This window comes from Eumetopias jubatus, unplaced genomic scaffold (assembly GCF_037043125.1).
Source record: "Eumetopias jubatus isolate StellerSeaLion01/CBP00866 unplaced genomic scaffold, mEumJub1_p1.0 scaffold_2, whole genome shotgun sequence".
NCBI classification, from domain to species: Eukaryota; Metazoa; Chordata; class Mammalia; order Carnivora; family Otariidae; genus Eumetopias; species Eumetopias jubatus.
The window spans coordinates 3967623-3993458 of NW_028274808.1; the positions used below are offsets into that span (position 1 = coordinate 3967623).

The window sequence follows — 25836 nt, forward strand, 5'->3', positions numbered from 1 at the left end:
CTCTTGGTTTCCACTCAGGTTGTGATCTCAGACTGGTGAGATGGATCCCTGCATCAGACTCTGTGCTCAATGCTGCATCTGCTTCAAATTCTCTCTCCCTCTGTCCCCCCTGGCTCGTGCTCTCTCTCTATCTCTCAGATAAACAAATAAATCTGAATGGAAGAAAGAGAGAGAGAGAGAAGAAGAAGAAGAAGAAGAAGAAGAAGAAGAAGAAGAAGAAAGAAAGAAAGAAAGAAAAAGAAGGAAGGAAGGAAGGAAGGAAGGAAGGAAGGAAGGAAGGAAGGAAGAAAGAAAGAAAGAAAGAAAGAAAGAAAGAAAGAAAGAAAGAAAGAAAGGAAGGAAGGAAGGAAGGAAGGAAGGAAGGAAGGAAGGAAGGAAGGAAGGAAGGAAGAAGAAAGGAAGAAAGAAAGAAAGAAAGAAAGAAAGAAAGAAAGAAAGAAAGGAAGAAAGGAAGAAAGGAAGAAAGAAAAAGAAAAGGAAGGAAGGAAGGAAGAAAGAAAGAAAGAAAAAGAAAGAAAGAAAGAAAGAAAGAAAGAAAGAAAGAAAGAAAGAAAGGAAGGAAGGAAGGAAGGAAGGAAGGAAGGAAGGAAGGAAGGAAGGAAGAAAGAAAGAAAGAAAGAAAGAAAGAAAGAAAGAAAGAAAGGAAGGAAGGAAGGAAGAAGAAAGGAAGAAAGAAAGAAAGAAAGAAAGAAAGAAAGAAAGAAAGAAAGAAAGAAAGAAAGAAAGAAAGGAAGAAAGGAAGAAAGGAAGAAAGAAAGGAAGAAAGGAAGAAAGGAAGAAAGAAAAAGAAAAGGAAGGAAGGAAGGAAGAAAGAAAGAAAGAAAAAGAAAGAAAGAAAGAAAGAAAGGAAGAAAGAAAGAAAGAAAGAAAGAAAGAAAGAAAGAAAGAAAGAAAGAAAGGAAGGAAGAAAGGAAGAAAGAAAAAGAAAAGGAAGGAAGGAAGGAAGGAAGAAAGAAAGAAAAAGAAAGAAAGAAAGAAAGAAAGAAAGAAAGAAAGAAAGAAAGAAAGAAAGAAAGAAAGAAAGAAAGAAAGAAAGAAAGAAAGAAAGAAAGGAGGGAGGGAAGGGAGAAACCCTCTTGCATTTTTTTAGGTCAGTCATTGAATTTTTCATTTCCAGAATTTCAGTTTGGTCCTTTTTTATGTTTTGTATCTCTCTGTTGAACTTTTCATTTTTTTTTTCTTATTTTGTTTTCCTGATTTTGTTAAATGGTTGATCTCTGTCTCCTAGAGCTCACTCAGCTTCTTCAGCACAATTATTTTGAGTCCTTTGTCAGTCCATTCAGAGATCTCCAACTCCTTTGGGGCTAGTGACTGGAAGTTAATTGTATTTGTGTGGTGGTGTCATGTTTCCCTAATTTTTGTGATCCCTGTAGCCTTGCACAGGTGTTGCACATTTGGACAAGCTGTCTTCTCTTCCAGACTTTGTGGACTGGCTTCAGTGAAGAGAGACCTTCACTTGCTAGGGGTGCATGCTGGAGCCTGCTGTGGCTCCAGGTGTGTGGGGAGCACAATGTCCCACCTGTTCAAACAGCTGTAGTCTATAGTGTCTCCAACTGGTCCTTGCTTGGTAGCCAGAGCTGTGGGGCATGCCTGGTGGCTGGGAGAGCTGTTGGGGTCCTCAGCAGCACCCCAGGTCCACCAATGAGGGCCTAGAGCAAGTGTCAGGTGTCTGTGGGGAGTGGAACCAGTGATGTGCATGCACTTGATTGCAGGGTCACCTGCGAGGGTGTTATGATGCCCTGCTGTGGGCATGTATGGTGGAGGGGCTGGTACCGGTGGCCAGGGCTAGCTCCAGGCACCTACGTGGTATCTGGCCTGTGTGTCAGGCTGGATGCCTGTAGCAGCACTGATTGGGGTCCTGGCAGCTGGGCTGGGGAGTTGGGACTCAGGAGTCTGCAAAGGAGAAAATCCACGGGGCCCTAGATTGGAAAGCTATGGACCAGGGGTAGGCAGCACATCTTCTGGCTGTCAGTTCCCTCAACCTTGAATGCTGCTGGGGTCCTTGGCAGAGCCGGCCCCGGGGGACTATGGTCACACCTGCCATGTGGCTGGTGGGGGCAGCCTCACCTGTCTTCATTCCTAGCCATCTCCAGACACCTCATCTACGCCAATGTCCCCAGCAATCTGGGTGGGGAGAAACCAAAGCAGTTCCCTTGTGCCATGCCCGCAGAGTCCGGGGAGCCTGTGTCTCCACCTGTTCACCTTTCCCTGCAAGAGGGGCCTGGGGAGGACCTTCCTCTTCACCCCGGGCACACCGGACTGGGAGTGGGGTGATGCAGGCAAGTGCAGCTGTCTGTCTCATTGTCTTTGTGAAGTTATTCTCGGGCTTTTCGCTGCATTGCATTGCTGCAGCCAAAGTGCACTCCCAAGCTGTCCCAGGACTATTTGTGTTGGTGGGTAGTTGTATAACTTGTGTGTGTGTGTGTGTGTGTGTGTGTGTGTGTGACTGTGTGTGTGTGCTGCGTGTGACTGGGGGGGGGTGAATCAACAGAGGCTGGGCCCTCCCATCCAGCTATCAGCCATCTTAATGGCAAGGCTTTTCAATTTTAAGTTGTAAACAAATATTCGTAGTTGAAGCATCTGATGCGTACTAGACCAAAGGATGTGATCCTCTTTCCTGGTGCTTCTCTGGACTTTCTCATCTCCTGTCATGTTAAAGTTACATCCACACCGCCAGACTGTCTTCAGAAGTGCTGATTCTGTCTGTGAACGCTCAATTTCCTGTCAGTTACCATCTTTAAGTCCTTCAAAGCAAATATGTTTGCTGAACATCTGCACACCACAGTTAGATCTATTGATGTTTAAACTCCTAGAGTGTAAGCCTGTTACATACAGTGTAATGTTAATTTTAAATTATCTTATTTATATTACTTTTACAAAATTAATGAATACAAATTTTAACTCCACCAGGACCCGATATTTCTTCTTTTCCTTTCTGCTTATTTTCTTTGCTCTTTACCTCAAGGAAGGCACATGCAGAGCTGGGAGAAGGTTCTAGAACTCTGCCTTGGCACAAGAGCCCAGGGAAGGAATAGCAGACAGAGAATGAGAAGAAGCAATACACATATAGCGTCTTAACATCTGGGGAGAGAGAAAGGTCTGAAATCAGAGCAAGTACCATTAGAGTCCTTCATCACATCTCAGACATAGCCAGGTGTAGAGTGCAGGGTTACTTTATGTTATACATGGCTAAGAAAGGACAAAGACAGAATGCTGCCAAATACATGATCCTCCTTCTGGAGATACTAAAATGTGAAAACAAGTTCAACTTGGATTCAATGTAATATAGTATAGCTTCAACCAATGGAACAGGAAAAGACTGTATGTTTATTGCATAGACATAGTTTTATTGTTATTTGAAGTAGGATTTATTATATATGTGTTTTCTCCTAGCTATTTTTAAGCTAATCTCTTTTGAGCATGACTTTTAATTTGTTACAAATAAACTTCCTGTTCATCATCTATAAAACATGACTCAATTTCTAGAGGAACAAAGAAGAAAACATTTATTCCTTAATATAGCTAGAAGTGAAATTTTTATGAACTCTCCATTAGTAGTGTTTATTTCCCCAATTTTTCAACACCTGTCATTTAAATTCTAATCAAAATACCACAAAGGACTTCATCTATCCGTTCCTTGAATACCTGTTGCTAAGAAAATTATAGGAACATTCAAGACTATAAGCTTCCTGCCTAGAACTAATTAGATTAAAAATAGCTAATGAAATAAAACTTGAAGAGTAATCCCTAAAGAATCATTTGAGTTAAAACTTTATTTCACAAGAAATGACTGAAAATGGAATTTCCTAAGCAAAAAAAAATTGCAAATCATATTAGGGATTTGAAAAAGTCCTGTTGAAAGGACCCTGGTGCAATGTGTATTATTAAGTTTTAAGTTATTGATTCATACTTATCAAGACAATAGCAATAGATTTCATAACTGGGTGAGATCAAGGTATAATGTTAAAATATTTTCAATTTCCTTAGCAACAAATACTGTGGACATTTTACCTTAGGGGGTGATTCAGAGAAGTAGGTACGTTGAAGAATCTCAGGAGGTAAATAATGCTGACTGTAGTCTTTAAGCAATAATGGCATTTTCTCTAAAAACTAGAGAAAGACAAATCCAGAATTCTGCTTTATCTTTACTCTATTTGTAATTAAAATTCCCTTGGACTCTTCTGGGTATCATTGAATGAATCGGTGAAATACGAAGGGATTTGCAAAGAGTAGAACCACATACAAAATGCTTTTCTGTCACACATTGAACAGATGCAACAAAGGTAGTAAGTTTCATTGGATTTACATCTTTTATTATTTTAGTTCTCCATAGTAACTGCCCTTTCAAAAGCTTTCCGTAATGATTTTAATGATTCCCATAGTATGCTTGTTTCATGTCCAGGGTGAGAGCATTTCTGTGCATTAAAAAGCATGATAATCCAAGTGGGGTTTTCCAAGAAACATGGACACAGAAAGTTTAAGAATAAACTTAAATAAAAAAAAAATGATCATTCCTAATAGGATAATCCTATCACCTATTTTGCAATCAGGATTTAATTTGTGGGAAGCCTATATTGACTAAGCTCTCCTCGACTAAGGTCAAACGTTAGTTGAGATGAATGAAGCTCTTCTACTTCTGTCAAACCCAAATATTACAGTTTTAAATATTGATTTTGAATTATCCTGCATATAACAGCTTTCCACACTATTGCAAGCAGTTTTCTTCTTTCAGAGGTACTAGATCTGCAGGTGGCAATTGTCTGATATTTTTCTCCCTCAGAAAACTGGTGTCGGTCACCATCCTCGACACTGAAACAATTGAAACTGGGGAAATTGTGATCTACTGGGCGGAGCAAGACCTCCTACACGCTGGTTTTAATCAGGATATCAAAGACTGGTCCAAGGCAATCTTAGGAATTAAAAAAAATACTACTAATAATAATCCATATTTGTTTACTATTTCTTTCTTGGTATTATTCTTTCTCTCTTAATCGCTGGGAAATATTATATAATATTATATAACCCCTATTTTTTTGTTTACTTCCAAGAAAGCAGCAATAAAACTCATTCACATTGAAGAATAAATGACAACTTTTACCACTTGCAGAGATTCTGCACTATAAGCCAAAATGTTCAAGCCAGACTTAGTCCTTTGTATGAGGTTTTCAGACGTTAGGGTTGGTAGGAGTTGGCAGGAGCATCTTTAGAATGGTCCTCCAATCTTAGTGTGAAGCTAAAATGATACATGGCGGCACCGTCATTAGAGATAAAATAGGGGCCGCAGATGTGACCACATACGTAATTCAAAATTTTCAAGTGGACACATTACAGTTAAAAAAAATTTAAATGATAAAAAATATCATTTTAACATATAATGTCTTACAGTAATTTTTTCCCATAATGCTTTTAGACCTGTGTATTTTACACCTGCAGCTCATCTCTGTCTAAACCAGCCCCATGTGGCCAGTGGCGCCCGCATCATACAGCTCACATGGAAGGAGGAATTAACAGTACGAGGCAGTACTAGTCAAGAGCTGCATGACTGGGGTGGAAAAAAGAGCGGGTTCTACAGGACTCCTCAGAAGTAGGAGACAGTCCTGCCGACAGCATACTCGGAGGACGTGTCTGAGTCACAGACGGCAGGAAGGGGGAGCGTTTCCCATATAGGGGAACCATGGGAAACACAGGAGGAGAGGGAGGAGGTGTTGGGATTGGAGGCAGAGGTGCAGAGACAAGTTTAGGGATTTGGGATGTCGGTTCCATTGCCTACAGCGGAGGAGGGAGGCAACGTGAACCAAGCAAGCCCCACAAAGGAAGTGAGGACGAAGAGGGGCAGAAAGTTCCTATCTTGAGCACCACCTTAACAAGGCTCTGGACGGACATGACTGCCCAGTGGGAAGAGCACAGAAATGGGGAATGAGGGCAGAACCACATCCAAGGCCCCTGCTCGTGGAGTGGGGGGAAGGTGTAGGTCGATGAGACAGGGTGTGGCGGCTTAAGAGGCTGCGGACAGCACAGCAGGAAGCACATGATGAACAGCGTCTGCCAGGCATCCCTTCAGGAGGTTTGACCCAGAGGGATTGGAAAGAATGGTATCGCAGGAAGGCTTATGTGGCAGGCGTTCTGATCCAAGCTCTCTTGTTCATCATTTGACTGTCACATCCCATGATAGATGTGAGAGCAGTTTTACCCAGTAGATCAGCAAATGCAATGTGATTCAGTTCCGGTCTGTTTTACACTTTTCAGTAGGCAGACTTATGTCTCTTATATGCATTCAGTGACTTTAGGATTAACTTGGTTAAACCTGACTCACTCAGTGCAGTCAGAGAGTACAGACAGGTAACTTCTAACATAATAAAAAATAATAAGGATTTTCTAAACTGCCAGCTAGGACAGGAACACCGCGCTGAATTTCAATTCTCTGAATGGATAGTCATCTTTAGAAAGAACAGTGTGCCCTATGGTAGTTGAATGTATTTGTGGCAACACCGTGCTCCTTTCTCTGACCTACCCCAGACCCGTTGTCCTCTCTCTATGAGGTCAAACCCTGTTCAGGTGTCCTTCAGCAACCCCTAAAGACCTCAATTACAAAGTTCAGGTTCTTTATAATGTCAGTCACATGCTGGCCAACACATACTTTTCCATCAATCTTCCACAAATGTCAAATGTATTTCAACTTTTTCCAAGCACTCTTGATTTTTTTTTTCCCTCTCAAATTGCCCTTTCAAGCTGTAGCCTCTCTCTTTCTTCCGAGTTCCACTCACAACACAGCCTTGTCCCCTTGGCACCTTTGCCTAATCTACCTATATATACCTATCAGAAACCCTGTCTGTCTATTGATCTAGTTACCTATCTGTATCTATCATCCTTCTAATAAGTGGGTCTCCTACAGCCCAACATTAACCAAAAGCCGAAGTTCTTACCTTATAATCTCAGTAGATATAGTTCTTTTTTTTAAAGATTTTATTTATTTGACAGAGAGAGAGAGAGCGAGAGAGGGAACACAAGCAGGGGGAGTGGGAGAGGGAGAAGCAGACTTCCCGCAGAGCAGGGAGCCCGATGCGGGGCTCAGCCCGAGGACCCCGGGACCATAACCTGAGTCGAAGGCAGATGCTTAACGACTGAGGCACCCAGGCGCCCCTCAATAGATATAATTCTTAACCTGAAATCTATTTGTAACCCCTAGGATTTCGTGCAAACAAGAATTTCACAAAAATGTGTGTTGAATCTGGTATGTATTACATTTTCAATAGGGAATCTGACCCAAATACATATTGAGAGCTACTAATTAAATTATAAACTCCTGAAGGCAGAGACAGTGAGTTATTTTTGTACCCCATGCTTATACTATATTTAATTACAAAATTTATATTTATCATGTGACAGGTAAGGATTTTTAAAATGTATATTATGTTTGAGTTACCAAGTTAAATTAGATTTTACATGAATGTTTGTTATCACTTAAATACCATATTATTTAAATTTGTGGTAGCAACTAATACAGGTTTGAAGTTAACACTGGCATTCATTAATATAAACTATTTTATAAATTTTGGTCTCAAAATTTGGAATTGCATAAAGATTACTTAGAACAAAAAAAGAGAAATTACTCAGAACAAAGAAGAGAACATTCTCAAAAATAATTTGAGAAAAATACCGATCTTTGTACCTTTGTGTTAAAGGTTGAATTAACCAAGTTGTTATGTTTCAAGTCATTCTAAAGACTAAAAGTTAAAATAATGAGGATGACAGAGAGTTTGTAGGACTATATAGAATGATTTCAAAACATTAACAAGATGGGGCACCTGGGTGGCTCAGTCGGTTAAGCATCAGACTCTTGATTCTGGCTCAGCTCATGATCTGGGGTCTTGAGACTGAGCCCTGAGTCAGGCTCTGTGCTCAGCGGGGAGTCTGCTTGAAGATTCTCTCCCTGTCTTCATACCCCCACTCAAGCATGCATGCGCATGCACACACGCAATCTGCCTCTAAAATAAATAAAATAATCTTAAAAAAATTAAGAAGGTATCACTTGAATGAAGTCATAAATAACATTCACTTGTGCCTGCCATTTCCATAACTTATTAAGCAAATAAGAGATAAATGAATAATCTACTTTTTTTTGGTTAATATTAGAGTGGATTTGTTCTTGGTTCATTCATTCCACCATATACCAAGGTGACTTTTTTTTTTCTGAGCATTTTATTTTTTATTTAAATTCAGTTAATTAACATATAATGTATTACTTGTTTCAGAGGTACGGGTCTGTGATTCATCGGTCTTATATAATACCCAGTGCTCATTACAACACATACCCTCCCCTGTTACCCTATCCTTCCACCCCTCCCCTCCAACGCGATTTCTAATATGTGTATTTTTTTTAAGTGGACAATTCAAATCGGAGTTAAATTTTGAATTTCAAAATATTATGCAACAGGGGCGCCTGGCTGGCTCAGTCGCTTAAGCGGCTGCCTTTGGCTCGGGTCATGATCGTGGGGTCCTGGGATTGAGTCCTGCGACGGGCTCCTTGCTCAGTGGGGAGCCTGCTTCTCCCCCTCCCTCTGCCTGCCTCTCTGCCTACTTGTGCTCGCTCTCTAGCTCTCTGTCAAATAAAAAATAAAATCTTTAAAAAAATATTATGCAGTAGCTATCACCTTTTAAAGCTTTGCTGTTTCCTGGTGGTGAGGTAAACTGCAGAACTAGAACAGCAGTTCCCTTATCTGGGGTTCCACTCTCCATGTTCTTAGTTCCCCCATCGTGAACCATGGTCTGGAAGCAGGTGAGCCTCCTTCTGACACAGCATCGGGGGCCAAGCACAGCCTGACTCTACATCACATTACCTCATCAAGCAGGTGTTTTATCATCTTGCAGCAGCACAGGAGGAAGGGAGAGTGCAGGACAATAAGACATTTTGAAAGAGAGAGAAAGACCCCATTCACGTAGCTTTTATTACAGTGTATTATTATAATTGTTCTATTTTATTATTAGTTATTGTTAATTCTACTGTGCCTAATTTACACATTAAAGTTTACCAGAGGTGTGCACACAGAGGAATGAACATAAAACAAACAGGATTCAATACTACCATGGTTTCAGGCCTCTGCTGGGGGTCTTGGAACATCCCCCATGGATAAGGGGGGGGTGATTGTATCAGAATGCTTAATAGATAGCGTGCATCATTTTGCTAAGTCTGGATCCACATTGGAATGATCTAGAAAGCTTTAAAGAAAAAAAAATGAGCCATGTTGGTCCTCAGCCTAAATCACAAAAATTATAATTTCTGGGTGGTTTCTAAAAGGTTCCATCTGTCACTATTCCATAGCCAAGGCTGATAATGGCTGAATTATGGAAAGTGGATATACCGGTCTTCACAACCATTTCAACCTGTAGACAAGAAGTAAGAGAGAACTCTAATGTCGACTTGGTTAAGATATTTAAGTTGAGTCAATTATTTATTGGCCAGAGATAAATATTGCAATTTTCTGAAAAAAAAAAGGTAATAATGAAAAGGATGTTGCCTATGTATACATCTATAATAGTGTGTTTTTAGGGAATTATTTAAAAAAATGCTCTACTTATCTGGGAAATCGTACCATAAAGGTGACTAAAGTATGTAAGCACAATCAGCTTACGATTACTCAGCATTAGAAAAAAATGCCATCGAGTCTTTATTTGTCCAACTTCAATTTTGGTTCTTTCTATCTTTATCTACCCCCCTAGCTTCATGAGGTATAACTGACAAATAAAAATTGTATATATTTAAGATGTACAACTTGATGTTCTGATACATGTGTGCATTGTGAAATAACCATCACAATCAAACCGGTGCACATAGCCACCACCCAGTCAGACTCTGTTTGGAATTATAGGCATCCAAGGTCAGAAAGGGCGTATCCAGTACCCAAGGATGTTGTGGGACACAGAGGTAGTGGTCCACTCACTGGAGGCCATCTGTGCTTCCCCATAAGAAGGTCACAGCCTCCACTCTTGCTTCTACGGCCGTGAGGTAGCAGAGCCCCTGTCCATCCTTTCATCTACCCTCAGGGTCACCACTCAGGTCTAGCGTCTCGTGGGACATTTCTGAAGGATCAGAGGGGAGAGGTTTAGGAAATTCCCGATATAAGCGACTCAACTTTTTCCCTGTGAAGAGTTACTTTTGATTTTCTGAATGTGTCCTTACTGCCCCAGGTAACACACATCACATGTAGATGCAGTGATTTGCAGTCGAGAAGGGGAATGACACCAAGGCCACACAAACTTGTGAGGGTCCAGGGGACTCTGTATCCCAGCCATCTCTCTGCATGGGTCACCTAAGCACAGAGCATGGCACTGGCTAAAGCAGTCAGATCTGTGCCACATTAGAACATGGCCTTTGTACAGCTTCTCCGTCCGAGCCCCACGATATGCCTGCAAGGCAGCTGTGTCTAGCACTATGGTAGGGATGAATAAACAGACATCTAAAGAAGCTGAGAGAGTTGCTCAAGGTCACAGCGGTCTTCAGACTCCATAGGTCAATGTCTTTCCACTATGCCATGCTACCATTTTAATGAATGCAGAGTAGTATATCCCTTTCAGGTGCTTTTTTTTTTTTTAATTTTTTTTCTTATTTATTTATTTATTTATTTATTTATTTATTTATTTATTTTTACATTTTATTTTATTATGTTACATTAATCACCATACATTACATCATTAGTTTTTGAGGTAGTGTTCCATGATTCATTGTTTGCGTATAACACCCAGTGTGTTCAGGCATTGAACTATTCATTCAACAAGCAGGAAGTGAATACCAGGTCTGAAAATCACTCTGTCTAGTGCTGGAGACAACAGAGAATGTTGTTCTACTTTAAAACACAGAACAAAACAAAAACAATGTATAGCTACATTGCAAGCAATTGTGTGATATATATATTTTTAAAAAAGTCAAACTCAGAAACAGAGAGTAGACAATAGAAAGGTGGTTTCCAGGGGCTGGGGATGGGGGAAATCATGAAAGATTGGTAGAAGGGTCCAACCTCTAAGTCATGAGATGAACAAGATCTGAGGCTATAATGTGTACCATGGCGAATATGGTTGATAACATTTCATCATACAGCTGACATTTGTTATGAGATAGAACTTAAATGTTTTCACCAAAAAATTTTTAAAAAGGTGAGTATGTGAGGTTACGGATGTGTGTTCATTAGCTTGATGGGGGACATCCTCCCATACTGTGTAAATAGATCATCATAGAGCACACTTTAAATAATGACAATTTTATTTGTCAACTATATCTCAATAAAGCTCAAAACACAAGTTGTAAGAAAAGGCTAAGTGTTGTACATGTACATATAGATACATGGTTGGTGTTGGCTCAAGAGACTGGGAAGGCTTCTTCAGAGAGGAAAAACGACAAAGGCCAAGAGGCTACACAGTTGGTGGGAATGAACAGCCAGGGTGGGGCGTGAATGACACGTCTGGGGGCACTGAGTGTGCGGAATTTCTGGAATGTGGATGAAAAGATGAGTCTGAAATGGAAGGCTGGAGATTTGTCTCTGAGAGCTTTGGTGTCTGCTCTGCAGGTTGTACATCATGGGAGCTACAGCTGTGTTTACCCAGGGACCTGGCATGACCAGATTGGAACCCCAGGCATGGGAAGTATAAGGGCCTTTATAACAGACAAGATTTAACGTGGAAGTCTTTTGAACATTTTGGAAGCAAAAAAACAAAGCAAAACAAAACAAAGCAACAAACAAACAAAACGTACAGCCAAAGAAAGTTACCACTGGATTAAAATGAAGAGTGGGTGACTTAGAAACATATTTTAACATATGTATTCTGGAGCCTTGGTATGTATTTCTCTAGAAAGAAAGGCATCCATATTTGTTTTTTCTGTTTATTTCTATAGAACTTAATGGCATGCTTAATAAATAGTCACATATAGCTAGTCACATACAGCTCTTACAACTATATTCAGGAATGACATTTAAAAATATACTGAGCACCTAGTAGGGCAGGCACAAATCAATCAGAGCAGAAGCTGCAGGCTCTCCTATCTCTGGGCAGGTGTGAAAGTTTAGACCTTAAATCTTTAAGGAATTTTGTGCAGTAACACAGGCATTCTGCAGGAGAGCCCAGTGCAGGCAGAGAGGGGGGCATTCAGTAGGCTATTCAGATAAATAGGATATGGTTATTTATCATCTCATGCAGATAATTCATAAGCCAATATTTTAACAATAAACATGGATATATGAACTGAATTGCAGCCCTGGATGTATGGCTGGTGAAAACTAAGCTCCTATTATTAGGTGCAAGGCAAATTTCAAAATATCAACGGGAAAATAGAACTCTATCCTTTGTATGTTATATATCCTCCCGTTAATTCCCTATATATCTTTGGGTTAGTTGATTGTAAAAAGTAAACTTCGGGTCTCCCATGGAGGGAAATATATAGCCTTTCCAATGGTAAAGATCATGGTGGTCAACTGTACAAAGACGTTGGCTAGAACATTGTGAGCCCTTAGAGACCACCTCTGGGATGGTTCACCAGATGCAAGGGACTTTTGGAGAAACTTCCCGGGAATTGTAGTAAAGAAAGGACTTTCAGATGAGTAACTAAATGCAAACGTGAAATGCAGTGAAGTGATTTGCTGGAACCACTGTCTGCATATGTACAAAAATAAACTCGCCCACAATGGAACAGTCACAATCTTCAATGGCTTACTACATGCATCCTCCCGCTACACATTGCTTCCAAACCCAACTTAAACTCACATCTGGACTCATGTTGAGGGTTGGGCTCAGACTCTGAGACGTTTGCACTATCATTCTGCAAGAGGCGTGAGGCTCTCATCCAACGAGGCAGTCACTGGTAGTGCCGAAGCTAACGGCCTCATCCTGGATCACTCAGGACATTGATTGAGTGACTGCTTTGCTGTTCAATTTGAGTAACCTGACCCAGATGATTAAGAGAACAAGCAGTGTGGCTTCTAAAGCAGACTGGATTCCCAGGGCTCTGACTGACCCGGGATGGCCCTGTGGCATCCTACAGAGCCACGTGGTAACCTCTCTGGGTGAGGGGTAGCCACAGCAGCTCAGGGAGAAGAAACCACACTATGAGGCACTGGAAGAGGTGGATATGTGCATTTAGCAAATAAACACTAAACACAGTCTGCAAATTTGACTGATCAAACTGCCAACAAGAGAGAGGAAGCACGAAGAATGAGTACAGTTAGGGGTTTGTTAAACTGAAAGCCAGAACAATTTCCGTGTCAACATCACATAAGCAGAAATTATAGAAAGACAATTCACCAAGGGAGTAATACCCTCCTAAGCCTTTATGTCTTCAAGCATAAGAATTTAACATCTACCTGTTGTTGACATTTATTAGTCTTTTTAAATAGCTGTGATGTAGTGAGTGACATTGTTGACTTTAAGTTTTTCCAGGGTGAAACACATTTTAAAGTTTAGAAAAAGAAAGGTTTTAGTTTAAGTGGTTTTATATACGATGACTAAGATTTATCATGGGCTAATATTTCCAACATAACCTTAAAATAAATCGATACATGACAATGCATCGATTTAAATCAGAAGTCTAGAACAAACTCAAAAGTTCATTTACTCCATTAGGGCTTCCTTGAGGTGAGAACTCTATCTATCAATTGAACATCTTTGATGAATAAAATTGCATACTTTCCTTAAGAAATATGTTCTTTCATTTCAACATTAGTAAGAAATTACCCTCAATGTCTAGTCAAAATAATTACTACTGAAATTTAAGCCCATTCTCTTCGTTCTATCCTTAGTAGACATCAAAGAGCGGTTTGGAATGAATTTTTACCTTTAGGGTTTTTTAATACAAGGAAAGACACACGAAATCATACCTGTTCTATTTATCGTCTTTTACAAGTTACGTGGGACATGTATAATAAACCGTTGTTAGACACGTAGCTAAAGACCACACTGAGTAGTAGGTAAAAATTTTTGGCCCAATGACAGTTTGGACAAATGAGAGCATTAAAGGTGTCTCTCACCTGAGTCAGGACAGAGCCCTGCATGCAGCTGACCCCTGGGAGCGTCACCTCAACTAATCACTTTAGCCCAGGTGTGGCCTCAACGTTATAGACCAGAAAGTGTGATTTTCAAGCACTGTGGCATGTTCTGTATCTCACAATGTGGCCGAGGAACCAAAAGTAGAGAGAAGGGAGGAAGAACCACAAGGATCATTTCAAGGAATACTGTACCTCATCAAGGGGACAGAATATTAATGTATAGAATTGCATTCTCTACACAAAATCTCAACATGTTCAAAATGGAAATCAGATAATGGCACTTTCTCATGCCAGATATTCTGAAGCCTCAACCTTGTACCTAAGCCCAGTGTAGCCCTGTGGAACCCCCACAAGTCCCTGCAGGATTTTGCCCCGATGTGTCTCCTGTGCTTTACCATACTTCACAACTTCCTGGTCTTCTGCTGCTCTTCCTTTCTCAAAGGACTGGCACTTGCTTCTTTCTCTGCTTTGCTCATCTTTTTGAACTTCACACGCCGTTCAGATCTCAGGGCAGGTGTTCCTCCCTCAGAAGGGCCTTTCCTGACCTAAAGATAAAGTTCCCTACGTGTACTGCCACTTGCTGTCTTCTTGGTGTGTTTGATTGATTCTCTCACCTTCCCTAGAATGTCCACTCCATGTGAGAAGAGGCCTTCCCTTTGTCGTCCACTACCGTAACCGGAGGGGTGATGGTATACAGTGGGCATACCATGACTCTTGGTTGAATATGCTAATTCATTCCACCCACGTGTGCGTCCCCAGGAGGAAGCTGGGTTGCTACCGGACCACGGTAGCTGAGCCTGGGAATCCATGTCACCGGGCTTCACATCAGTATCCTGTCTAGCACTTGGGTCACTGGACTCTGAAGTGTACATGACAGTCCCCACCAAATACACGCATACACACACTTCTGGTGGACACATTCTCTCAAATATATTAATTCATTAAATTTGACTGTGACTAAGCCTTGGACCAAAGGGCATTTGATCCCTTTAGGGCAAATTTATATTCCTCAGCAACATTTCCCCCCTTCTTTAAATATGATGACCTGGGAACAATCTTCGTTCCCATGGTCAGTGTCTTAAAACGTTGCAGTACATCGCCCTCCTTTCTGAGATATCCCTGGGCGCTACCCGCAAGCTAACAAAGGGGAACCTACCAGCAGCCCTGGTGATAAAACTGCGTGCATTGTTCTCCATCTTCCATCTTCTCAAACACTCCAGTGATCTTTATTGTTTGCCCATGGTACGGCTAAGTTTTTAAGGATAGCATCAAACCCTTCCCAGATCCAGCTATCCCTTTCCAGCTTTATTTCTTATTGCTCTATTGGACTCTCTTCACACTTGAATATTGAACCATCAATATTTGCAGGAGCCTGAACACACCACGGCATGTCATGCTGCTTGGGCTCTGCTTACGCTTTTCTTAGATTCCTCTCCTTCCTCTTTCCTGGCTACCTGAACGCAGTCCCGAAATCGCCTCCTCCAGGAAACCTCCCAAAACAGACCCTCTGCTCCCTGCCAAGTCAGCTGGCATGCAGCTTTCTAATTTGGGGGCATTTTGTGCATAACTTCACCCACATAGTATGTGACTTGTCAGTTTATGTATCTCTCTGACCTCTTTACTGGAATTCCGGGGCTGAAACATGACTTTGGGTTCCATGTTCCTGGCACACTGTGGGCCACAGAGCAGATATGCAATAAGGGAACTGAATAGAATTGAATTCCAAATGCACTGACTTCCAAAGCACGGTTATTGTACTTGGGTCAAGGAAGTAGGGTAAATGGAAAGGGCAAACAGGGGTGTAAGAAATGAAGCAGCTGGGAAATGAAAATCATGCCAAGAAGTTCCAGGAAGTCTGTGGAAATAATACAAACCTGCAAAAGCACTCGTTGTATTTTTCCAAGCTAAGTCTGTCAGACGGATCTGCAGATTAGCACAGGTATTTTCCCCATATCGAGATTATAAACCCAGGTTTATGAGACGCACAGGATCCCACTCTGGGCACTGCGCTAGATGCTTCAGAGGTATTCTCTTTAATCTACACGTCTGTGCACAGGTGATAGTGGTTCTTCTCCCTGTTTTATAAAAAAGGCAATGGGCTCTGCTCTAGCTGGGCTCTATGTCTAGTGTCTCTTCTCTCCAGTTACCCATTCCTCGCTGGACTGAGACCAAGGAAGTCTACCTCCAATCCCCATTCTCTCTCAGCCACGCAGGGAAACTCTCCTGGTGGAAGGAAAGGGGCAGGGCTCACACTTTGGACCGCCTGTCCGCACAGTGGTGTCCTCAGTTCCCAAGGTGCCACTAGAGCATGACACATGCCCAGGGAGCCTTGCTGCCAGTCCCGGCCTGCCCTTAGCTATGCTGTGGAGCTGTTCCCTTGTTCTATGTGCTTTCATTTTCCTTCCTCTTTAGCTTCTTTCCAGAACTACCCTCTACCTTCACGCTGTCCTTTAGCTGCACACACACACACACACACACACACATTTATTCCTTATGAATATATTTACTCAAGTCTGTCATCCAATGTTTCATGCTCCAGATTCATTATTTCTGCCAACCCCCTCCCATCATTATGGCACCTGTTCCTCCATTGGTCTGCCAGTTTTCTGCTTGGAATATATCAACCTGAGAAAACAGATTAAGTTGCCACTAACTTAGAGCTGTCCTGAAGTGATGCTTTCTTCATTGGGATTTCTGTTTTACAAAAATAAATCACTGCTCCCCAAAGAAAGATGCTCTGATTGGAAATAGTAGAAGCAGTGCAGCAAGTCATTTGCAAAAATAGGGTTGGAAAGGATGACGTTGAAAAGAAAGAACAGAGATTTATATTTATGTCCTGACGCTGCCATTTACAAGCTGTGTGGGGTGGGCTACATGCCTTACGATCCCCCCTTCCTTGTGTGCGGTATGCAGCTTCTAATTTGGACATTCATTAGCAACATGACATTGAGTAGGAATTCTCTAGGTATTTTTGCCTGATCCTATTTGTAAGAAAATTCTGAAGAAATTGTCATCTTCTTGGAAAGGGATTGTTCCATTTTTTAAAACACTTTTTTAAGTTTAATTATTACACACACACACACACAGTAAAATACTCTTTTAGTAATGAACACCCATTAAATACTTAGTTTTTAGATTCCTAAATTTTATATGTACATATATTCCTGAATTACTATTTATATTATATTATTACTTTATTTTTTTAAGATTTATTTATTTATTTGAGAGAGAATCTCAAGCCGACTCTGTGCTGAGCGCAGAACCTGACGCAGGGCTCTATCTCATGACTCTGACATCACGACATGAGCCAAAACCAAGAGTCAGATGCTTAACCAACTGAGCCACCCAGGCGTCCCTATATTATTATACTGATATGGATAGAACAATGTACATGCTTCCCTGTCTGGATCCTTTCACTCAGTGTTATGTTGATAAGATTCACTCTTCTTGTGTGTAGAGTCAGCTCGCCTTTTTTCATTTTTCTTTAGTATTCCATTATGTGAATATATATAATTTCCTAATTTGATCCACTGTTGATGGACACTGGTTATTTCCAGGGTCATGATATTTCACAATTATGAATGAAGCATCTACGTACAGTCTCCATATATGTTTTTTGTCACACAGATGTACTCACTTCTGCCAAGCCCGTACATGGAGTGTAGACACTGGGTTCTAGAGAAGGCTTCGGTTCAGCTTCCCAGTGGAACAGCCGTCCAGAGGACGGTGCAGCGATTCAGCTTTCTGCCGAAAGTGTTTGCCCATTTTTGAGTTTTAAAATATCTCTTAAGACTTGAAATATGAAGCTGTGGTAGTTAATTTAGGCTGGGCAGACTCTAAGAATGAGGAAGGATTACCGGCGGGTAACAAATGCTCTCACACTTCAGTGCAGCCCTGCAGAGTGCTTGTTATGCTTTCTTTTCATTTTCTTAGCTATGTACAAGGACTCTGTGAGGTAAATGTTGTTATTCCGATTTTATAGACTAAGACAGCAAGGCACGGGAGGCAGAAAGTACTTGACAAAAGAGAGGAGGCCAAGAATCAGCAGCTTGGAACACAGAGACTGGCATCTTCTACGAATTTTTAAAGGACTTGCGTTGGCACTTAGCAAGAATCTTTGGTTCCGAGAGAAGCTAAGTTACATATTTAGGGAAAGTGGTTGTGTATCTGATTTGAGTGAAGTTATACTTACTGAAAACTATTTTCTTAGAGGTTTGGAAGTTTTCAGAATTCTTTAGAGGTTATAAGATTAGAGGTTGCTAACTTATTTTGATTAGAACTTGATGTGTCCCTACCTACCTGAAAGTTCCCCTTGGAAGAGTAGTCCATGTCCTTGTCATACAAGTGAGCAAGGGCGCCACCTACAGGGCATCTCACTACTTCTGTCTCCCCAGCAGTCCCTGGGGCCTTGGGGACAGTATGAGCCCCTCATTTAATTTCCTTCTTTTCTTCAACATATATTGAGTGTCTCCTGGGTTCTAGATTACGGCCTTTACTATTTTGCAGAGCTCCTGTTCTAAAGGGAGAGACAGACACATGCACTGGTGCTAGGACCCATGTCTACCATCTCTTAGAGCTTTTGCGATTGTATCTCACGTGAGCATTGGAGAACCGACAAACATACATGTCATCCAAATTCGAATTAATCTGAAAAGATGAAGTTCCCAATTTTCCAAGATACTTTTTTTTTTAAGATTTTATTTATTTATTAGAGAGAGAGAGATAGCGAGAGCAGGAACACAAGCAGGGGGAATGAGAGAGGGAGAAGCAGGCTTCCCACGGAGCAGGGAGCCCGATGCGGGGCTCGATCCCAGGACCCTGGGATCATGACCTGAGCTGAAGGCAGACGCTTAACCGACTGAGCCACCCAGTCGCCCCCCTAAGATACATTTTTTAACAACATGAAAGCCTTCATTTTATATAAAGTTTCAACTTGAGGTAAAAAGTAAAATTAGTAGTTATATAGAGCTATCACCTAAAAAGAAAACTAATTATTTATGTCAACCCAACATTTAAATCCATGGTCAGGTTTTCCCTTGAATTATGAGACAGGTGCTCTCTATATAAACTGGGACTTTATTACAAACACTTAAAATGATTTATCAGTTTCAGAAATCAATGGGAATTTCATTTTGTGAAAATTGTATTTTTATAAATAGCCAAGTAAACATATGTAAGACTGCAGTTCGATAAATACTGCTACTTAATAGGGAAGAGGCATTTGTGGTTCAATATTAATATGTCTCTAAAAAATCCATCTTGTAGACATCAAAAGTCTACATGACTGATTGTGCTAACGAGGCGCTTATTTAATTATAATTAATGATGGAGGCAACATATAAAGAATCGGCTCAATTTTCAGCTGATTTAAAGAAATAGTGTGTCCCACATAAATCTGTCATTCCACAAGAACCCAATATATACACAAGATATTGCAAATATATCAAGTGGCTTTTATTGCATTTGCCACTCCTTTGTTCACAATGCTATTTTGAAAGTGAATATATTTTAGGAGTAGCGACTACAGAGCAGTCATACTTGTCAGTCAAGTGCACTACTACTTTTGGCATAATTTGATGGCATGATTGAAGAGATAAAAGCCAAAGAACAAAGTGTAAAATTCAAAGAATAAAGAACATAGACATGAAAATCGAAAACACATTTTATCGTGGTGGTTGTTTATTTGACCAAGAAAAGCAGCACGTTAAAAAGAAGATATTCTTTGTTTTTAGAAGTTATAAAATTCTTCTTAGGTATGGTACTCTTGAACAGAGAAGCAGTTTGTCATCAAGAGCTACCACCGGAAGGCTTCCTTAGCAGTTTAGAATCACACGGGGTTTTTATAGGAATCCCACATAATTTGTGATCATATTTACTCCAAGGAATACTGATGGAATCTTTATATCCTTAACAGTGACCACAAGTGATAAATGTGACTGCAGTTATGTTTCAAAGGCAGCAAGCAGAGAAATGTGTGTTTCTAAGAAAGTGTTCCCTTCCTCCACCAACGAATCCAAGATTCAGATTCTTTGACAGAATAAATGCAGAGATATTAAAATAGCATTTGGGAAACATTAGACAAGTTTTCACTATAACTAGTTTTGTTTCTCTTGTTGGTTTTCTGGGTTGCTCATCTACTATGCTTTTCTTTTTTGCAATTGTGTGGTTAACAACCACCTTGTTTTGTTTTGTTTTCTTATTTTGTTTAGTTGAAACAAAAGTACAGTACAGATTGGGGCTCTCTGGGTTTCAATCTAGGCAGAGAATAAAGGGAAGACTTTAATGAAAAATCCATTTTTCCCTGTGTGTCAGGAAGGTTCCCATTGGCTTGTGGAATGAAAACTGTGAATGCTCCTGGTTGCAAAGTCATGCAGAGATGGTCAGGGGGGCAGCTGCTGGGGGACTTGGAGAGAGAACCTGACTCATCCTGAGCTGCTGCTCTCCTGCCTTCTGGTGTCCATGGACTCGTTCGAGAATCAGCAGGAAGGACCACCTGTAGCTTCCATTTATTAGTGATATTTCTGCTCTCTGGACCAGAAAATATACATGCAATGACTTCTTGCATGACATTTATGGCACCCATTTTAAGTGTGCTCCCGTCCTCTTTTGAAGGTTTCTTGACATCATCCTGGATGCTCTCCATTTGGTCAATTTTCTTCAAAAGGCTGACATCTGGTACTGACCCCATACTTCCATATATGGCGTGCCTAGTTGTGGTCTTAGGCACGATGCCTCCTTTGCATAAAGGTCTATGTGCTAATGAGAGTAAAAATATGGCAGCTCCCTGAAATCGTTTTGTCTTGGAGTTGAACTTCAAAGTCAGTCTGAAGATGTTTTCTAATACATTACTGGTAAGCCATGTTCATTCCTTCTTATATTTCTGGACCTTTTTATATCTTAGGACTATGCAAATTTTCTACTTATCATTCTTCACTCTTTAACTATATATATATATGTATATATATAACTATGTATAATATAACAATGTTTTATACTATAATTTTATTTATACTATATATATATATATATAGAGAGAGAGAGAGAGAGAGAGACATATCAATGGCTGATATATCTAAACTATTAGAATTTTCTGCCAACCAGAATGTTACTTATATCTACCAATATGGAGCATCTTCAAATGTGGTATTTTATTTTTTGCCTCTCTTCCAGTCACTGGTACATTGATCAGGTTGGAGGAATGATACCTAGAATTTTTTTTTTTTTTTTTTTGCAGTTCAAAGTCAATCTATTAATCAGGATCAGGACCTTTGGAGATCAAATAACAGTTTAGAAACAGCTCTATTGATCTACCTACCTACCTATTGATCAGTCACTTTGCTTTCTGAATATTAATTTATGATTGTTCTAAGTCAGTGATAGATATGTCTGTGGATGTGGATTGATACAACAAAACTCAGATGGATTTTCCCACAAGACTGCATGGAGTAATTCACACCCCCACATACCATGTCCCTGTGTGACCTCACCTCCCACGCCCAGTGTGCTCTTCCACATTATATATAAATATCATAGATTATATATGCACCCTGTTATGACTACAGATATAGTACATGGCCTTAAAAGATAAAGGCAAATAGAGGCAGGTCTGAAAAAGGAGATCAGTCTTGTCTGGATCACAGGGAAAGAAACAGATTGCTATGACTCCTGTAAAACTTGGAAGGCACTGTATCTGCAGTCAAAGAGGATAAAAGAAGGAACTTTCTGGCACATCAGAAGACAATGTGAGATGGGCAATGCTCCTGATGATGGATCAAATGCATTTTGGTAAAACAAAATTGGCCCTTCATTCTAAGTCATGCACATTCTGTGAAGGTTCACATGCCCCAGGGACACAGGTGGCAAATGAAATCTGCTCACCTCCATGTGCACTCCTCAGCACCATCTGTATTTAATTTCCTGCAAATTACTCTTAGTTTTCTACTTCTTGTCCAAAAGGACACAATGAAGGCATTATGGGATTTAAAATGTATTTTAGATAGGACCGATTCAGACCATTTGTTAGAACGTTACTAAAATCTCCCGGAGTGTCTAGCATGATTTTGGTTTTCATTCTGCCTTTCATGGGGGTTGTTTGCAAACTGTCTTTCTGAACTACTAGATTCTGGAGCATGGGGGTTATTACAATTTCCTTGTTTTGGGGTCCTGGCTTGCATGTGGCAAGTGCTTTGGGAATGTGGTCTTAACTGAACTCTTGATATTCTCACAGCCATGATTTGGGGGAAGCATGAGAAGTTTGCTCGGGAGTGCATCTTGCTTCCTGACAAAGTCATATTATTGTTGTTTGTAAATTCAAAGTGGGATTGTTTTCAATGGATCTCCTAGTAAATTGAATCTTTTTTATGGTATTGATAAGGATTATTAATTACTAAAACCATATGGGCGGGGTACCTGAGTGGCTCAGTAAGTTAAGCGTCCCAACTCTTGATTTTGGCTCAGATCATGATCTCAGGGTCTTGGGAATGAACCCCTGAGCCCCACTGTGGGGCTCAGCTCTCAGCAGGGAGTCTGCTTCAGGATTGTCTCTCTTCTTCTGCCCCTCCCCCTGCTCTCTCTCTTTCTCTCTCTCTCAAATAAATAAATAAATAAATCTTTAAAGAATCCCAACAAACATATGGGCAGTGATACAATACTATCCAGGTATAAACACTAGAAATTCGATACAAAGAGAAAGCTTCAAAATCAAACCTTCATGCTAGTGACTACAGACTTTGTTTCACTCAGCTACAGAAAAAAATCTCGTGTTTTTCTTTTGATGTTCACTTACCTGTAAATTATTAAAGCACGTAGCTGGATTTATGTACTGTGAATATATTTTACAACTGAAAGTGATAGGATGATGCACTTATGCATATTCATGCAACCTATATGCTATGCCATTTTTAATGAGTGGATAAAGAAAACAACCAGACAACTATGGATATTTTCTGGTTAGGTGTATATGAGTTAAAATTAATGCTAGTATATATTTACTGACTTATTGATAAAAACTCAGTAATAATTCAAGCAAAACAATAAAATACATTACATTAGCCAAAGTAATAAAGCTTTACTGAGAAGTTGCTAGGAGTATCTGTAAAACTTCCAGAGTTAATTGTTCATAAAAGAGCTAGAAGGTATTTTCAAGCTTATATCTCTTGCTCTATCTCTAGCAAGAGACTCCTAAAATTTGAAAGTGAAAAGACCAAAATATCTTCCTCTACTTTTTTTTATTTATATATAAAATGGGGCATTCTTACCTTGAAACTGTGCATTAAATCCTTTGCGTCGATGGTTACTGTCAGATGTAAAATGGAGTCGTAACCAATTCTTGCTACTTATAACAGGAGAAGGAAGGTTCATGCCAGTCAGCCTGGAAAAGAGAACCAGAAAAAAATCTCCCTTGTAAACCAACAGAGCAAATGTCCTATAGCAAACCCACTTTTAAAATTGACTACTGACAGTCGTTATTTTGAGATCTGAAGACAGAGGTCATTGATTAGCTGCACTGAAACCTTGAAATGACTCAGGCAATTTAATGTGTCTCCACATAATCAGTGCTATATTTACCCTTGATGGAATGAAGGCTTTCACCGACACTTGACATTTTTATTCTTCTTTATTAATGATGGAGAAATGAGAAGATATTCTTTGGATCACTTATTTCTTTTCATCAGGACCTCAATCATAATGAATTTTAAAAGGACAAGAAATAGGCAAATGGTAACATTCTGCTTTTCACTCTTTGAACACTTTATGATTCTGTTTCACCTGAAGTGCCCTCAAATACACTGTTTATCATGCTGGATAGCATATACCCCATATTTCTAGGTTCCCATCCACAGAATTCACAGCATGGGCCTTTCCACGGGAAGAAGAAGAGCAGCATGTAGGGGATTGGTGACAAGCACTGTCAAAGCGATTTGAAATGAAATAAAATTATGTTTGGGGACAACAGTATATTAAACACAATTAAATCTTTCAAAATCAGACACAAACCATCTCTGGCTAAGCTGTTTAAGCTCCCCATCCTACTTTATAACTGTGTGCTTTAGTTGTCAGAAAAAAGTGAGTAATTTACTTCCTACTGAAAACCTGTGTCATTAAGAAGCGAACGTCTTCCCAGGTGGTAAAGCTCCCCACTGCAGGGTCAGTTTTGGCCAATGGCAGAAGGATCCTTGGATTGGGAAGCCTCGGGTATGCGGTTGTGTGTGGCTCTGCCTTGTAGGAACTGTCTGAATCTCCACTTGCCAGTCTGTAAACTGGACCTGAAAACACCTCCACCAAGGAGTTGAAAGGGATGATATCGATATGTGTATAAATGTCCCTAATGAACATTTTAAATGTCACCTTTGGTTATGCATTTTACAATTATTTTGCCAAATCAGTTTTCAAAATGATGCTTGTTAGTGCAGGTGATCAGTACATGTTTAAGGAATTTGCCTGTAGCTGAAACTGGTGCTGCCCTTTGTGGGCTGCCCTGTGAGCGCCGGAGCTGCTTGGTCAGGCTGGAAATCATATTCTGTGCACAGGATTTACCAGGCACGGGTGGGTATGTAGAGCGTTTCGCTCCTTACTCCATTACCTGGAGGAAAAGCAGCATCAAATGAAATACGTAGGCAAGCTTTCTGACGTTGGGGTGTTCAATTTAAACTCTCAGGTTTAAAAATGTGCAGTATCCATTTAAAGGTAAAAGCCAAACCTTGACTGTAACCAATTGCAACAGTGTTTATGTCACTGTTTGAAATAATCTTCTGTGAGAGGAAATACACAACTCAGATCTGCCTATTTGCTTGGGTTTATGTAGTTTTGACTGCTGAAGTTGGATACAGCTGCTTCCAGGAAATATTTCATTATTCTGATATTTTGTTTGAAAGCTCCCTACACCACCACCTGTTTCCCTTGAGGAGCTGATGCTACAGATTCTCTTGGAAATATCTTACCTCTTTGCCAAATACTGACAATGACCAGAAGATAAGTAACTTCTGGATTCAAAAACCCAGAGTCTATCCAGCTCACCTACGTATACTTACTGAAAGTTTCATAACTGAATCCCATGTTTATTTGTTTTGGCTCTTAAAGTATTTTTTTTTCTTAATTAGGTTCTTTTTGAGTGGTTCTGATCCCAAAAGCTGTGTGCGATCGCATGTTAGTGGTGTATTAACATTAGTAATGCATGTAAATAAATCCCATCTTCACCTCCCACACGTTTCATATACTTACACCTCAAAAATGTCAGTTTTGTGTTAATAAACACACTTCATTTGTAAAGGGCCAGATAGACATATTTTAGGGTTTACTAGTCCTGCGGTTTCTGCTGCAGCTGTCCAAATCTGTTGCTGGAGTACAAAAGCGTCCACAGAGTGGGGACGGTTATGTTCCAGCAACAATTCACTTACAGAGGTTTGCATTTCGTGCCATTTTTCTGAGAAACAAAATGTTACTCTTTTTTTTCTCTCTCATCAAGTTTTTATTTTAAATTCCAGTTAGCTAACATACAGTTTAATATTAGTTTCAGGTGTATGATATAGTGATTCAACACTTCCATACATCATCTGGTGCTCATCACGACAGGTGCACTCCTTCATCCCCATCACCTGTTTCCCCATCCCCCACCCACCTCCCCTCTGGTCCCATCAATTTATTCTTTGTAGTTGAGAGTCTGTTTCTTGGTTTGCCCCCCAACTCTCTCTCTTTTTTCCCCTTTGCTCATTTGTTTGTTTGTTTGTTTTTATATTACACATATGAGTGAAATCACCCCAGAGTTTGGGGCTGCATTATCTACAACAGCCAAACTATTTGGCTATAGGAA

The 25836-nt window shown here is 40.3% G+C and overlaps 1 protein-coding gene across 1 annotated transcript in view; it reads right to left on the bottom strand.

The window, feature by feature from the left end:
• The window catches only part of CSMD1 (CUB and Sushi multiple domains 1), a 1681733-nt gene that overhangs the window by 721111 nt on the left and 934786 nt on the right, over positions 1 to 25836 (bottom strand). The window contains exon 9 of the mRNA XM_088021297.1: positions 23285 to 23397. Coding sequence (XP_087877423.1) covers positions 23285 to 23397 — 113 coding nt within the window. The remainder of the gene's footprint in view (positions 1 to 23284; positions 23398 to 25836) is intronic.